Here is a 17,500-nt window from a genome sequence, read left to right on the forward strand (position 1 = left end):
CATTCGAGATAAAATCATATTGCTCCTTCTCTTCTCAAATCTATCAGCCTTTTAAAGTTCAGAGCAGAGCACGACTAAAGTAGGAAAAGGAAGTGTCTCACTTGTCAGGAGACAGGTGATAATATTCTTCCCGGTCACAGGAATCAGTCCCACAAGAGTTCAGGCATCCAGTGCGGTTTGCATTGACATTCTCAAGTATGACCTACCTCTGCAAATATTGCATTATTCATAAACTCGTATAATCTATTAGGAATCGACGTATTCCCAGAAATATTCAGATAATGTTATCAATAAGCTAGTGAGAATTGTTCAAAGATATTCCTAACGGCTAGTTTTTTCTCTCTATCTCTCTGCGTTTGTGTATGCGTTTTTCAAATAACAATGAGGAGGTCAAGAGTTTGCGTAGCATCTTGTTTCATGTGCATTTCTCAGTATGCAAATAGACCCATATGTGTGGGCAGTCAAAGAGAAAGCGTAACGAGAGAGACAGCAATTGTCCACTTTAGCTTATCGTGAAATTCAGTCAAATTATTTACCACCTACAAGTTAATCTTCAGGACTCCAAAAATTATTCGATACGCTAGGGGAAAAGAAGAGAGAGAGAGAGAGAGAGAGAGAGAGAGAGAGAGAGAGAGAGAGAGAGAGAGAGAGAGAGAAACATCAAATTCCATACGGGTAAACTCTCTCCGAGCAAGAACAACATCCATTGAAATATGCAATCATTTACTCTCTTCGCGCCAAATTACTTCGGCACTACATGTCTATAAACTACTTACCTTACTTTACTTTATCTTCCCGCCACTGGCCAGTGGCATAAGGCTGATACAGTTTCTCTCCACCTGTCTCTGTCCCGAGCCATTTCCCTTGCTTCCTCTAAGTTTTGGATTTCATCCTCAAGATCCCTGACAATTATGTCTATCCATCTATAAACTACAATGGAATTAATTATTGTCGGCTGGTGTGGTCTTGAGAGTCTGGTAAACAAAGGCTGGAAGAGAATTCCCAAGCTGGACAGTCAGTGTAAGGGAAGAAAATCACTGAAGCGTGCAATCCTAGAAGGATTAATTATGCCTCAAAAAAAGTTTCAAAGATGGACCAATCTGGCCCATTCGTCTCCTATTGCATTTAATTTCTCCGTCGATTAATACTATGTACTAATATTCGTTTCTCACCAAACTCAACGGCGAGTTCTATTCTGGCCCACGTAAACTAACCTGCCAGTGTGCTGTGATTTCAACAATAAAATGCAACCAGGGCCGAATTTAGGCATGTGGAGGCCCCTAGGCAATCTATGTGTGGAGGCCCAACCTGCTTGAGGCGGGTAGCGAGCGAAGCAAGCCTCACCGGGGGGCGCTGTAAGGTCCACCGGGAAATCATCATTGCCGGTCCTGCCAGTAATGAATTTTGGCCATCTTAATCACGTGTGCAAAATGACCTCTCCTGACTGTACACTCGAGTATAAAAAGATTATGAAAAGCAATTTCAAATAAATAGCATATGTTTTATTACCATAAATCTAAATAATATCACGTTTTTTAACTTGGTTTTACTGTAGTTTTCCCTGATGAAAAAAGATACATCATTAATATCCACAATTTTGTTTTATTCCTGACTAAAAAACTTTTATTCCTTATATATTTACTGAAATTAAAAATTATTTAAGCCTGGGTCCTTTTTTTGAGGCCCCCTAAAATGTGGAGGCCCCTGGGCAGATGCCCTCTTTGCCCCCCCCCCCCCTCTAAATCCGGCCCTGAATGCAACAGCGACTCCTCACTGGTTTACCTTTCATTCTCTGGATACATAAATATTTGAATAAATCATGTGAATCTATGAAATGAGGTATAGTGGCCAGTACGCTAGGAATGTTTGTGAATTATGGCAATGAACTTATGTATCATTGAGTACTACTTACTGCTATGGATTTGACACAATGTAGACAAGGATGGGAATAATGAAGTAGTGCATTCTCAAGTACATTATATTAGGTTAACAGCTAATATATAGCTTTCAATATTTTTCTGTGTTAACATTAATAACAAAGTGCCATACATTTCACTGGTTTTGCCCTCATATTTTGTTACATATTTATTTTAGAAAAAGCCCCCACAATATTGTTTTTCAAGGCTAACATAAGAGAAATGTCTCCTAAACTAGTGTAGTATTGTAAAAATTTAAAAAAAATCGAAAAAAGCACATGAAGACGATCAATGAGCAAAACTAGTGCAGTACTTCTTCCGTGATTACCAAGTTTTCAATGAGCAAAACTAGTGCAGTACTTCTTCCGTGATTACCAAGTTTCAAGAGCGTACTACAGACCTTGTCAATTAGGTACTTGCCCTTGGCATTAGTGTACGCAAGACTACAGAACTTCAGAAGTAGTTAAGAGGGGAACATATAGTGGAATAGACAATGAGAACCAGAATGACTTACAAGACGGAAGTCGGGAAAATGTTTACTTAAAAAATCAATTAATGCTTAACATTCTGATCCTTCAAAGATTCACACATAACCAGAAGTTTCAGATGTGATCGTTCATTTTTAATGGCGATTCGGTAAGAAATGAAACACGTTCGTTGTACGGATGTATTCCGTCTGATAGCTATCGTCTTTACCATCCGTGGTAAAGACGTTTTGCTTAAATGAGTTTACATTAAACAAAAACCGTATCTGTCACTTTGCAAAGATCACTGGCGATTCATACGACGACCTTGAGATGTTCAAGTTTAAGGTCTGAGTCTCTAGCCGCCAGAGGGCCGCTCGGCTCGAGTCAAATGTAAACATGGCTGGTGGCGGTGAAGAGAGAGACTTTCAATCGCGAGCCTTTAATCCTTCTGTCGTTCTTTCTACAAGTGATGTCAGACTTCCTGCTGAAGATGCTGAGGAGTTCGAAAACCTAAATGCCCTCCGGACAGCTGTTCACGGCCAGACCTTCAACGTCACGAGAGAAATTCCTGGGGTAAGTGCAGTTGCATCATAGCTGTAACCTACCGTACAGCTGCTGTCAAAGTCAACAAGTGCATGTGGGGAATATGGCGGGACTTTCAATTTAATCAACAAACGAGATGGAGTTGCTAGTGATCGGTCTTGTTACGCAAGCCTAGTCTAACCTAAGCTAAAGTTCCACTTAGAATTACCTATGACTTTTATTTCCAACAATTGGATACCCAAATATAGTAATAGGCATTTCTCTCAACGAATACACTGTGAGGAGTCAGGGCTTGCCTACTAGAGTTTAGGCTAGTCCTAGCCTAGCAGGTATTTCAGAGATGATGTGACCTAACTAGACTGCCTGAACCTAACCTAACCTAGGACCCAGCTGGGTATTTCTACAGAAGCAATCTGTGGTGGCCTAGACTATGGCAATTGACGTTTTCCTATGTTATTTTATTTAGTACTGAGCAAGAAATTAAAGCAATATTTATTCGGACGACTGTAATTAATCCCCAAGGGCCAATACTGAACACAGCCAAATACATTGGACGCCCCAATCCCTAGTGGATGTCATATCCGCGGTTACGTTCCTTGCAGTTCGTGTGGAACTATTCTTTAGAATTAGGCTACCCTGCAAGAAACGTAACTGCGGATACGACGTCCACTAAGGATTGGGGCGTCCAATGTATTTCACTGTATTTAGTAGTACTGGCCCCTGGCGGTTAATTACAGTCGTCCGAATAAATATTACTTAAAATTCTTGTTCAGTAGGTAAAACTGCATAGAAAAAACTGCAACTGCCATAGTCTGGGCCGCCACGGATAGGTACCCCAGATCTACCCCCTGCTGGTCTTGCTTGGGCCCAGTAAACCACTAGCTACCCCTCACACTGCAGTCTACTGAGGCTACTATCACCAGCATTAGGTAAATTCAGTAGCCTAAAACAAATTTTAAATGATAGTGTATTTACCAAACAATGTAGGCTACTAAAAGTGCATGCAAATTTTTTACTTTTTTCTTCACAGATTATGTGCTACAATTTATTAAAAATGCCAGTAGCCTAGGCCAAGGCCAAGCTAATTTAGTCATGTTCTCTCGAAATAAAAACTATAAGGATGTGGCCAGGTTAGAAGCAATGCCGAGACATAATCTAGGCTATTTCAACAGGAATCCACACAAACTAACCTATCTTAGGGCACCCTGACCTAGCTAGGGTCTATGCCTCCATCCCTCCAGGCTCTTACATGAGATATTTTGCAAAGCAAAATGATGTGTGCACAAATATAGCAAAGTTCACCTAGCTTTGCAGCTAACCCTAGCCCACTGATTGCATTATAACCATTTCTGGAAGCTGATTGGTAGGTAGTAACCATTTTGAAAAGTTGGTTAATCTGTGGTTCTTTCGATCATTTATTTTGCAATAGTTGTTTTACCAAACTAAAATACCTTACGCTGATTATCAAAAGGAAACTTTATATTATCCCTGAAGTAAAATCCTAATATACATCTCCTTAAAAATGGTTTAAAAAAAACAGGTAAATATGAATGAAGTCATGAGTGCACCATGATGCTGCAATGTTGTATTTTGTAAATGAAATTCACTTGAATACAGAGGTGACACGGAATGTGCGTTCAAATCGATACACTTGAATCACTGAACAATTATAATTACCATCTGGTATTGTCACCATTCTAATTTTAAACAGACTTTGTCAGAGCTATGCGGACTGATATTTCATATTGATTTCAGGAAATTATACTACTTTTATTAGTCTTAAAATTTATTTCATTTGAATCTTTTACACATTTGGAGGGGCGGAAAGCAGTGCTGCACTCCACAAAACCAGAATATGCCTATGTTTTACTGAAAGTTACAATACGATAGGCTATGCTAATAGTCAAATAGGATATAATTTGCTGAGAATTTTCTAAAGGACATTATCTCTCTTCGAAATAACAGGATCATTAAAAATGACATAGACATGTAATGTCCTTTCTCTTTTAGTCGGCATACGCAGCTTATGAAGTTTGGATTATAGATCTATCTTATTTATATTCAGCTGTTTTATTTTGGTTCTTGTAGTTATTCTTGTTTTTGTTGCTACTATTATGGTGCTTGCAGTGTCTTCTAAAAATTTTCATACGGAAACCAAACATTGCAGAATAAACATAAATCTGTTCATAAAATAGTACTGGTGTAATGAATTATGTGCCTACTCATGTTAAGTATATTGCACTTTATACATATACATTATATATTTTGGAGTTGAAACTGCTATATTAATTAAAAGCTACTAATTTATTTCCAACACCGGGTAGAAAACTGTTTGCAATTAGAAACTGACATGTAGGCCCGTCTTGTCATTGTCTCAAAATATAATAATTTGATATGTAGGCCTATTCCCTGTTATTGCCTCAAAATATAATAATTTTGATATGTAGGCCTATTCCCTGTTATTGCCTCAAAATATAAGAAATGGACATGTAGACTTATGCCCTGTCATTGCCTCACTACAAGAATTCGATGTGTAGGCCTATGCCCTGTCATTGCCTCAAAATAGAAGAAATTTATATAGGCCTATGCCTTTTCATTGCCTCATAATATAAAAGAATGTCGTGTGGGTCTATGCCCTGTCATTACCTCAAAATATAAGAGATTAACGTTTAGACTTATGCCCGGTCATTGCCTCAAAATATAAGAAATTGACTTATGCCCGGTCATTGCCTCAAAATATAAGAAATTGACATGTGTAGGCCTATGCCATGCCACTGCCTCTAAATATAAGAAATTGCCATATGTGTAGGCCTATGCCCTGTCATTGCTGCATAAGAATTTGATGTGTAGGCCTATGTCCTCTCATTGCTTCAAAATATTAGAAACTCTCGTGTAGGTCTATACCTGTAATTGCCTCAAAATATAAGAAATTGGTGTGTAAGCTTATGCAATGTCATTGCCTCAAAATATAAGAAATTGATGTGTAGGTCTAGGCCCCTTCCTTGCCTCAAATTATAAGAATTGATACATAGGTCTATTCCCTGCCAGTGCCTCAAAATATAAGAAACTGACTTGTAGGTCTAATCTCTCAAAGATATTAACATTTGACATGCAGGATTATTATAATGACGGAAATCTTTCATTTAAGTAAATGGCAATATGTATCCTTCATAATTGGTAGACTGGAAAAATGAATTGGTTTTCATCTTACTAAGATGTTATGTTAACCACTCAAAGCTGAAATTGTCTGTGATCGAGTGTGCGTATATAAGTGTGCAAATATGACCAAGTGCGTAGTTGTGTAACCTCAAATTCCACTGTTCGGGACACATACGGCAACGCTAGAGGTGAAAGAAATTTATCTCCCCTTATTTTCATTTGAAATACCACATTTCTCCCTTTTAAAGGGGAACCAATATAGGGTACGAGTTTAAGAACCAGTGCTGTTCTAACAATCATGGAAGGAATAAATTGTTATGTACTATAGGCTAGTCTGAGTTAATTGTTTTAATATAAGTCAGGACAATTGACATCAATGCTGTGTACAGTATAGTACACAGAGTGATAACATTAATACATATGGTGACAGTGGTTTAGGATGTATTTATCTGTTGTAGGTAGATATATCCAACCCTATGTTCTAAAGTTGACACAAATCCATTAAGTCTGTATTTATTTTCTGGTATGATAGCCTGCCCTATGGTGAATAAGCCTGTGTCACCCTAGCTTAGGTACTGTTAGCCTATTGTTTTGCAATGTACAGTACGGTCCCCAATTATGCAAGAATTTGGTAGATCCACAGCCTCGCAGAATTGGAAATTCGCAGAGTTCGAAGCACATACCTCATGGGAATAATTCCATTAGGGCCAAGGCAAACGGCAACTTACCCAGTCAGACTTTTTTATACTACCCATTTTCAGTACTTTCTATATACTATACTGTAATTTTTTTCTAATATGAAATTGCTCTTATGGATAAATAGAACATTAAAAAAGTTTTAATAACTTGAAAAAGTTTAAAATTACACACAGGAGGGTGAAAACTCCCACATGTAAACAATGCCACCCTTGGGTGCAAGTGTACTGTACAATAGTCATTTCCTTTAAAAATCCTTTTGGATGGAATTTCCTCTACCTATCCTCTGCCAAAAAACCTTCAAACTCCTCTATCTCATCCTCCGTTAGAGTTCTTCAGCTGAAGGAAGGCTTTGTGAACCATTTGAGGTTTTGGGGACTTGCGGATCATGTGTGTCTTCACTCCCGTTAGGCCTAACAAACTTGGTTACGAACGATTCTCTCTCTCTCTCTCTCTCCTTCATCTCTCACTCCCCCCCATTCTCTCTCCTCCTCGTCTCTCTCTCTCGGTCTCTCTCTTTTCCTCACCTCCTCTCATCTCTCGTCTCTCTCTCTCTCTCTCTCTGTTAATCACTTTTACTTAGTCATTTTCATCAAAACCTATTTCAACCATAGAAATTAATAAATGATCAAATGCCAAAAGTTAGTCAAAACAAGTTAACCTAGAAAAAAATTCTTTCTTCATGTTCAGCAATGAAGGATTTCAAGTTGTTGACTGCTGCCAAAATGGAAGATGCTCCTTCCTTCGTCTTTAACTTAAGGGCAAGCTTTTTAGTTTCAAGAAAATATGTCTTCCACTTCCACTTCTTGGCGGATGCATACATGATGCTGATGATCAGAATACACTTCGCAGATCTTAATAATATGTATGGCGATGATGATGATACCAATCATTCATGCACACTGCGCTATGATGTCACAAATGCGTGAGACGGAGCTGCTTTCCCTCTTAGCTAATGGCTGAGCAGAAGCCTTCAGAACACACTTTGCAGATCTGAATAATAACCTATGGCGATGATGATGATACCGATCATTCAGAATACACTTCGCAGATCTGAATAATATGTATGCTGATGGTGATGATACCGATCATTCATACACACTGCGCTATGACGTCACAAATGCGTGAGGCACAGCCCTCCATCTTAGCTAATGGCTCAGTAGGAAATCTTTCTCTTGCATTCCCCCTTGGAGGAATAATAGTTTTTTCCTCCAAAGCATTCCCCCCACCCTTTCTCTCAGATACCAGCCAACCCCCCACACCTAAAATGCTTGAAAAAACAATAGATTTGATATGTTTCGCAGACTTTGAATGGCTTCGCAGATACAGAAAATCTATTTTTGAGAACTAGCAACCGCATAAAAGGGGAATTACTCAATTCGAACACTCATAATTCGGGACCGGACTGTATGTTGATTTGTTAACCTGTGTTCCTTGTACAACATGGTCTGCAAAATGGAGAGTGATGTAAATAGAGAAGACTTCTATGATAATTTGTTGTTTGCAATGGATACTCAGAGTTGTCAAATGTAACAATTGTGTGATCAGCTTAATGACATGAAAAGGGAAATGGCTAATTTATCAAACTCTGCACCTGTCACTTCCGCACCATTCAATTCTAACTGGGGTAATAGTTCAGATATTAACTCATTTTACAGTAGACAAAGCAAACATAGACACCACACAATAGCCCAGCTTCACTATTGACATAAAATTTGTCAAATAATAAACAGCCAGTAATGCCCAATAATCCATTTCAGGGCAGTAACACAGGCAATAACCAAGTAGGTAACCTGAATAACCCTATTGATAATTCATTCTAGGGGATTTGTATTGAAACCTAAGGATATTTTGATGTTGAAGTACTATAGTAGATTCACATCAGCCGTTCATCTGATGTCTAGGCCATTCCCTTACAATGCTCCTGATTGGCTGTTGATAAGCCAATCACAGGGTTGGAAACTCTCAGTCTCGCTCGAGAGTTCACATAGGCACGATGTATGTTCTGAACTCTTTCAAAAATTATAACTTTCATTATACATACCTCAGTTTGTTCTTACACGATATACAATCCTCGGTCCTTTACATAAGGAATTACTTTCATTGGAGGCTGGAATTACTGGCGTTAAATTCTTGAACAAGATGGTTAGGCACTAACTACCGTCTAGTAGGCGGGAAGGCCTGCCTGCCTGGATGTAAACACTCCACTTTGCTTTTGGCCGTCTTCCATAAAGATGTAGTATGTTTGTTAGCTCTTGTTGACTGGCTGTTAATTACAATTTTCCTGGTGGGATCTTCAATTTTTTATTTTGAATAAATATGTATAAACTGTGTAAAATTAATAATTAATTGACTAATAATTAATATGCAAGCCCACTTTTTGTGATAGCCTTGATAGCTGCCTATCTACTTTGTGTTAAGGGTTGGCAGCAAGGGTATTTTTGCTCTTTAACATTAGGATGAGACATTTATTCATCTGGAGCTTCACTTACGCTTTGGAAATTACAGCGGGGAACTTCGGAGGTTTGTCCTTTGTTTCTTCTGGTAATTCCTCTTCTCCTTCGACCTTTCGTTAGTTATTGGGCAATGATAGAAGAGGGGGCATGTGGTGTTGGTGTTGAGGGATGCGAGAGAAGTATCCTTATTAATTTAAATCATATTTTCGTTCTTTTACAGGCTAACAGTGGTGATAGTTGATTACAGCAGTAGATGGTTAGATATCTCTTCGTGTTGATTATTTTAACCTTGGAATTGTACCTGTGACTCGTAGCATGCTGTGATATTGGTCCTCAAGTGTGTGTACTGTTCCCCTGCTGGAAATTATATTAATTAACCACTGGTATCCTGGAGTTTCGTCACTGGACAAAGCCTTTGCCGCTGCCCTGTGATTATCGACCTTTCGCTAGTTATTGGGCAATGATAGAAGAGGGGGCATGTGGTGTTGGTGTTGAGGGATGGTGAGAAGTATCCTTATTGCTTTAAATCATATTTTCATACATTCAACTTCCCTGTCAGATATATACTTAGCTATAGACTCCGTCGTCCCCGATAGAAATTCGAATTTCGCGGCACACGCCACAGGTAGGTAGGTCAGGTGATCTACCGCCCCGCCGCTGGGTGGCAGGAATAGGAACCATACCTTCTAGAACCAGATTTTCTCTATCGTTTGGAATGTAAACATACGTTTACGGTTCCTCCTGATTTGATTTTCGTGTTTCATCGCCATCGATCTTCTGGGCTGTCTTTTGCAGGGAAGTACTGGTTCTTTGGTTCGGCATACGCTTTTATTAACTTTTTAATGAATTTCGCTTTGAAATTTCGAAGAAAATACTAAGTGAAACTACCGAAATTATCGGTAGACACTCACATAGTTTGCAATAAAGGGAATTATTAATATTTATTCATTATTACATGTAATAATGGTTACAACTTTATTGAAGAAATATTAAACTCTAATTTCCTACTTTAGGAAGACAGAAAAGCATATAACTAGATACGCTTACTTTATAAGCTTTAATAGCGTTTGTGCTAACGAGCAGTTAGAGTATTAGCAGTACTAGTAGTTGTTGCATCCTCATCACCTTCTTACTCCACAGAAACTACAAATTTATATATGCAAATTTGAAGATAATGGATGTAGCTCAAAAGCGAGCTCTTAAAAGGTAAGAAGTGAATATAGTGTTCCCCATTGAAGTGGAGGGTGCGTCTGATCGGCTCTGTCTCGCTCCCAGGTCTAGACCTCTTCCAAGCTCACAAGCCCAGAGGAGAAGGAATGTCGAAAGCCTTAAGGAGGTTTCAGAGAATCCCCAACGGTCGGGTTTCCCCTCGGCAGGATCTGAGGATCTGTAGTAGCGTCCCAGACTGCCAAGGATAGCCGTTGGAAAGGCATCCTAAAACAGTGTTTTTTTTCGTCATCCGAGTCTTCATCGAAAGGAAAATAGGGTGGAGTTCTCACAAGCTGTCGAGACCTTCTAAAAGATCGTGGAAATCGCCAGCTTGGGATTCTATCCCGGAAAGTTTTCCGGAAGGCTATCCACCTGAGAAGAAGAAAGACATTTATTCATTAAATCCTCCTTCCCCTAGATCGGATACGGAGAAAGAAGATGACTCTACGAAGATCCTAGGAGAAAGGCAACAGTAGATATCTTCGTTAATAGAAGTTTTGAAGAAGGATCCTCCCAGGAGAAAGGATCTCTTCCTTCCCGTTAAGAAATCCCGTCCGATAGAAGTCTTTGACAGCTCGGACGGGGAGGCCACCGGCGCAGAAATCGCCGACAAGGCGAGAGGATTCTAAAGAGGCGCCTGAAACGAGGCCTGAAGCGCCTGAAATGAGACGCAAAGCGCCTGAAACAAGGCCTGAAGCGCCTGAAATGAGGCGCAAAGCGCCTGAAATGAGGCGCAAAGCGCCTGAAACGAGGCGCAAAGCGCCTGAAATGAGGCGCAAAGTGCCTGAAACGAGGCGCAAAGCGCCTGAGATGAGGCGCAAAGCGCCTGAAACTATAAACCAGGGTCTTCATCGGAGATGGAGTTAGAGCCTGATTCTGCGAAAGGTAAAAGACATTCGAGGCCTTCTTCTGATAAGGACGGGAGTTGTCGCACAGGCGGCCGTCGCCCTTCTCAGGATAGTCTTAATGCAAGTAAAGGCAAGAGCAAGATCGGCTTTTTTCCTGGCGGGGACTCAAGATGTCGCACAGGTGGCCTTAGCCATTGTCAGGTTAGAATCGGTACTGCTAAAAGCTCTTCACCTTACGAAAGCAGGCGCTCTCCTCCGGTTGCTCATTCTTCTCCCAACTTGATGGACAGGAAATGGAAGATAGATCGGAATTGGAAACCTTTTTTATTGGAAAAAATTAGTTCATTACTAATAAGACGATATTAAAATCTTCCCCCTTCTAAAATAATGCAACCAACCATTTACAGAAAGAGTGGCAATCGTTTGCAAATTAAACAAGATTCGTATGAGCTCTCATTCATTGATTAGAGGCTCTTCCAGATAATAGAGGCGTAGAATACGGCCTTATATCGAAGAGAATAAAAATTTTGAGGGATTCTCTTCGATCCTAGAGTTTTCATTGCGATCTCTTTCGACTAATACTAATTCGTGTTTATTGACGAAAAGAACGAAGAGGGCAAGATTTCCATTCTCTCTCCGAATCGGAGAGGAAAGAAGGTAGTAGCAAGACTTGATGTATACGACTACTGAATGACAAGTCATATACGCATACCATAGTTGCCTTTGTGGTTGCTACGGAATTATCTATATCCTTACAGGATTTTCCTGGTAAGGACTTCGCTTAAAAGGTTTGTTACAACAATACCTACTCAGCTTTGGTATTTAACAAAGGTTGTTTGGCTTAAATTTGCATTATTAAGGGCTTCCTTAGGCTCGAGAATAATTTTATTATATTCCTTCATTGAATGAAGTAACTGGCAACTCATGATGAATGCAGCCAGGCAGCGAGTGAGAATGCCGGGCTGTCATTGTAAGGCCAATACAGTACCATCCAGTTCTCTGTCATGAGCATTTGGTAACATCTCTCTCTCCAACGGGATCGAATGGTTAACCGTATATTCCCCCTACAATCATGGACTTAGTCTAGATGGAGGGGATAGTTAAGCTAACATAAATAAAATATTGTCTGCCTTTTGCTAAGAAGCTTTCATTAAGAAAGATATTATAACCTTTCAATGCTGTTTACCATAGGTAAAACATTATAAAGGTATAACGCAGCAGAACATTATATTATATAATGCTCTCATGCTTACGAAAGCATGGCTTATTAGAATACATGCTTAGTGAGAAGATGGATGTAGTAGAGAATTCACTTTAAGACTACGGTATGGTCAAGTCTTTCGAGAAACGCACACAACCTTTTTACAATCGGATATTGCTCAAGAGAAGATGGATGAGTGGGATGGGAAACATTCTCTTCGTGGCAGAAATGGTTTCCCTGAATGGACTATACTACGTATACTATATGAGTTTTTTCCTACTAAGAACGGAATTAACAAGTGAAAGGATGTCGGGGGTTACCATTATAAAGGCAATAGAGTTCTGGCACATAACATAAAGAGAATTAGAAAAACAAAAAAGCGCCAGCCTGGTGCAAAGCGCTAGAAGCGCCAACCTAGCGCAATGCGCCAAAAAGCGCCAGCCTGGCGCAATGAGCCAAGAGCACCATCCAAGATATTTTCTCGTTTTAGCGAGTTATTAACCTAAGAGTCCAGTAGCCTCTCCAGTAGCACGCTCGGTAACGGCAAGATTCGTTCCTGATTTCGTTTCCCATTTAATCACTTGGGCCAATTCCACGACTCTCTCATATCGCAAAGAGCATCGAGAATTTCTTTTTTCGCTCCTGTTCGCGTTAACAAAGAGAACCTATTTTGAAAACAGACAGGGAATGTAACGATCCTTAAGAGGTTCGATGCAAGATTTTGCATGTCCATGAGAACCTTCTTGATCGACGATAATAACTGTGAAAGTATGTCTAACATTTATTGCAAAGAGTTGTGAGAACCTGCGAAAAGTCTTCTTCATAGATCTCTTAGCAAGGTAGAAGACGAACAGTCTTCCTGTAGAATGCTTCCTTTTCCTCGAACCAAGAGAGGTAGCAATATACGCCATCTTTATTTTATAGAAAGGGGAATAAACTTTAGTCTTGTTTCCCCTAAAATATAAATTCTTTACAGAATTTAAGATAAAGTGCATCAAAGAAAGAGAGGATAATACTTTATGCCTCATTTGGCCTTAGAGAGGTGGATTTCACAGAGGTCACGTTCTTCTCACAGCATGTTTTGGAAGTCTTTTCAAAGACAGTCTGAATATTCTATCAGCATCTATTATAAATGGACCTTAACCTCTTCATTACCGAAAGTTTGTTTGGAGGTAGGTGGGTACCACCATTCAAGTCTACTACACCGCACCGGGTGCATAAAGGTGGTACGCATAGTACCACCAAAACTCCTCTTTTCAGATAGGGACTTCCAATCATTCTGTAATTTCGGTTTGAAGAGTTTGGAGCAAAATAAACAGTATGACACGATGCCAGACGTATGATGAACCCAAAAAAAATATTATTACTGCTTTGATAGTAGTGTAGGTGACAGATGAACTGCGTCTCAACAATAAAGTTCACAAAACCAGGAAAAGCGAAACAGTAATAACTTCTACCCAGTATAAAAAATCAGTTTTTGTATCATCATTTACTGTATTTATTTATTTATTCACTTATTACATTTTTTTTACAAATAAAAGATATGAACACCAGATAAATGAAGGTAAAAAATAAAATAAAGCCTTATAGTAACTTTATATATAAAAAACCAAACCAGAGAAAAAGCAAAAAAGCTATTTTTTCTGAGGACAAGAAACTTGAAAAATAGGTTAGATACCCCTGATGTCCCTAAAGTGTTTTCTGTGATGAAAACTAATCTTAGAAAACGCTAGAAAAATGAACATGACCAATTATTGAAAGATATACTATAAAATTTGCGATTTCCATATTTATTGGCGGGGCTTTCGCTTTAGTTTTTTGCTCTTTTTTTTGTTATTACGTGCTTATTTACTGTTCTATTTTGATAATACTTTACGTGCATGTTCCAGGTGCGATATACCAACATTCTGTAAGACCGAATTTAATTTCTATTCAAGACTGGTAGTTTTCTCACCGACACCAGTTGTCCCATTGTACAAGGGACACTGAGTTTCACATTTTTTTTTCATAAAATCATTTATTTTCCCTGTAGGATGATAAAACTAACAGAGAATATGCATTATTATAGTGCTAATAATACTGATAATTTCATTAGCCTGTCTTAATTAGTGTATTTTGGCAAATATTTTTACTATTGGTACCCCCTCCAAATGATTCCTACACGAAGAGATTCAGTTCAGCAGCGAACGCAATGTTTACATTCTGCTCACCCACCCGGTAAAGAAGGGGTTAACAACCTCTCCACTCTGAGTCTGTCTGCGTGCAGACTGACCAGAAGTGGACATGAATGAGAGGATTTTTCAAGGTAAATGACAATAGTCATAGACAAGATATAGAATTGCTGCAGATAGCGGCTAGAGGGAATGAGGAAACTGTCCTCTTCCGATACCTCTGTGAACCACATAGCGGTTTTTTCTTCCCTTTCAGAGGGAAGAATCACCTTTGTATATATCTGCTATCAAGAACGCAGTAAAAGGCTATACTCTGTCTCTATAAAGGAATTGTAGATAGCAGAGGATTAAAGATCTTCGGGATCTTATACGATACCTCCAAAAGTAAAAATGACAAGAGTAGGATATCATGTACTTCTAATGGGATCTTTTTTCGTGGCCACAGATTCTATGTTCCGACAAGATGGAACTGCTCCTCATCAAACTTCTTTGAGAAATTTTTATGAGGGAATTCTTTGTTTCTCTTGGTCCTAAACGATCAAGAAGACAAGTGAATTTTTTGAGCATTGGAATCTCGCATCAGATTCTATGGAGATTAGGCAATGGGTTCTTGCCAGCATAGTATGTCTGGCAAAAGAACTAAAACCCCCTATTCCTGATTCAATGTGTTCAGATAGAGGTTTCGTTGTCCAGGCAGGGTACTTACGTTTTCATCTACAGTAGAATGGTTCAAACGTTTGCCTACAGAGTCTTTGGAAGGTGTTCAGAGGGATACAATAAAGAGCTAGAAATCAGGAGTACTCCCAATTTCAGCTCGGAGTCTCCTTCGACTTCCAGGCTTCTTCCCTTCCTTCGGGCAAGGATAGGGAAGATTCTGCAACGAGACACCCCATTCAACATGTAAGAAGAGTCTCGTGAGCACGGAAGTATTCAAGAAGGATCCTCCTCGGAGGAAGACTCTTATCTCTCGTACAGTTAGATATCCTATCGTCTACTGGATGTAGCTGATTACAATCACCTCCCCTTGCCGGAGAGGCCAAAGCCCAAAGTGGAAGAACTTCTTTCACTCTTCTCCAGTCTCCTGATAAACTATTGTGGATGTTCAGGACTTTTGGACAATGTAGCGCCAACCAGGTGCCATATGCCAAAACAGGCGTAAAAAAACGCTCAGAGGCAGACAGTTTTCAAGGAACACTGTCATTGTCTGATGAAGAGAAAGAGGGGGGGCCTCCAACCTAGCGCAGATGCGCTAGAGGCGAACAAATCGGACAGATAAGAGTGTCCGATGTGGGCATCGCCAGACATCCTCTTCAAACAGCTGAGAATTAAAAGCGCTTGAAGTGCGAGCTTTTATGAATTCTTGTTCGTTACACAACAATATGTCGTGAAGGACATATTAGCTGTAACTTACAGGGATGCAACTGTGTTGACTTTCCCTTTGCATGAAGTATTCAGTTGACCTACGAGCGATCCTTCTCTCTTGGTTTTTACCGTGGTCTAGGGATACATTGCTGGGATAGGGAAAAACCGACACTGATCCTTAACTAAGTGAGTTAATTTTTATGTTAACATAGTGTTTTTTTTTTTCTTTGGTTTGTTTGAAAGGAGTTTGGGGATAGCTCTTTTCAAACTAAGCACAAACCCTCGTGTTAGGATCAGGTGATCGGGATCGGTGTTGTGCTTCCTTATTAGCCCCTAGGCATAGGTGTATTGTCATGTAAGTGGATAAGACCCCATTGACAAATGACCATTAGATTCTGTCGAGTAAGTTGGATAAGACCCTATTGACAGATCTACAAGAACTCTTAGCCATAGGTCACATCCTCGCTGAGGCTCTTGAGACGAAGCAGACTACTAGCAATAGGCTAGGAAGTCGAACCCCTCCCTTCATCTAAACACATAGGAACCAAGGTTTTATTTATTTATTACCTACAACGTATGTTGTTTACCTGTCTAATCAGTAATTAGCTGTCTCTTACCCTCTGCCAAAGGTGCCAGTCAGCTAAGTATATATCTGACAGGGAAGTTGAATGTATGAAAATGATATTTGTTATTGTACATAAAGTTTCATACATACTTACCTGGCAGATATATACGATTGAATGGCCCACCCAGCCTCCCCTCAGGTGACAGGTGAAGAGAAAATCTGGTTCTAGAAGAGGTAATGTTGGTTCTTATTGGTGTTTCCTGCCACCCGTCTTGTCCCAGGGCGGGTGGGGGCGGTAGATCACGCCTGACCGCCATACCTACCTGTAGCGTGTTGCCCGCGAAATTCGAATTTCTATCGGGGACGACGGAGTCTATAGCTAAGTATATATCTGCCAGGTAAGTATGTATGAAACTTTATTGTACAATAACAATATCATTTTCGTTCTTTTACAGGCTAACAGTGGTGATAGTTGATTCCAGTAGATGGTTGGATATCTCTTCGTGTTGGTTATCTTAACCTTGGAATTGTACCTGTGACTCGTAGCATGCTGTGATATTGGTCCTCGAGTGTGTGTACTGTTCCCCTGCTGGAAATCATATTAATTTACCGCTGCTATCCTGGAGTTTTGTCACTGGACAAAGCCTTTGCCACTGCCCTGTGATTATTAACTCTATTCCTGCTGGTATTCCTGCTGGTAAATATACCTCATCCTGTAGAAGAGGTCTTGGAGAGCCCGTCAAGTGTCATTATGTTCTTCTTCGTAAGAAGGTAGTCTCCCCCCCTCAACCAAGAAGTCTCGTCATGGGACTTAAGGGTCTGCCTTCTCAAACTGAGGAGGCAGTTGGGTCTTCCGTTGGCTCACCAGTTTGGCTCGCCTATTTGTTCGGGAACAGGAACCGTCATG

General features: G+C 39.8%; 2 protein-coding genes across 9 annotated transcripts in view; one reads left to right on the top strand and one right to left on the bottom strand.

Moving 5' to 3' along the window:
- Window positions 1–17,500, bottom strand: part of LOC135217344 (ecdysone-induced protein 74EF-like) — an 865,315-nt gene that overhangs the window by 174,797 nt on the left and 673,018 nt on the right. The gene's annotated exons all lie outside the window — the stretch shown is intronic.
- The window catches only part of LOC135217345 (U7 snRNA-associated Sm-like protein LSm11), a 327,200-nt gene continuing 312,231 nt past the window's right edge, over window positions 2,532–17,500 (top strand). The window contains exon 1 of the mRNA XM_064253165.1: window positions 2,532–2,956. Within this exon, the coding sequence (XP_064109235.1) occupies window positions 2,780–2,956 (177 nt within the window). The 5' untranslated portion in view covers window positions 2,532–2,779. The remainder of the gene's footprint in view (window positions 2,957–17,500) is intronic.

Source organism: Macrobrachium nipponense, chromosome 7 (genome assembly GCF_015104395.2).
Source record: "Macrobrachium nipponense isolate FS-2020 chromosome 7, ASM1510439v2, whole genome shotgun sequence".
Lineage (NCBI taxonomy): Eukaryota > Metazoa > Arthropoda > Malacostraca > Decapoda > Palaemonidae > Macrobrachium > Macrobrachium nipponense.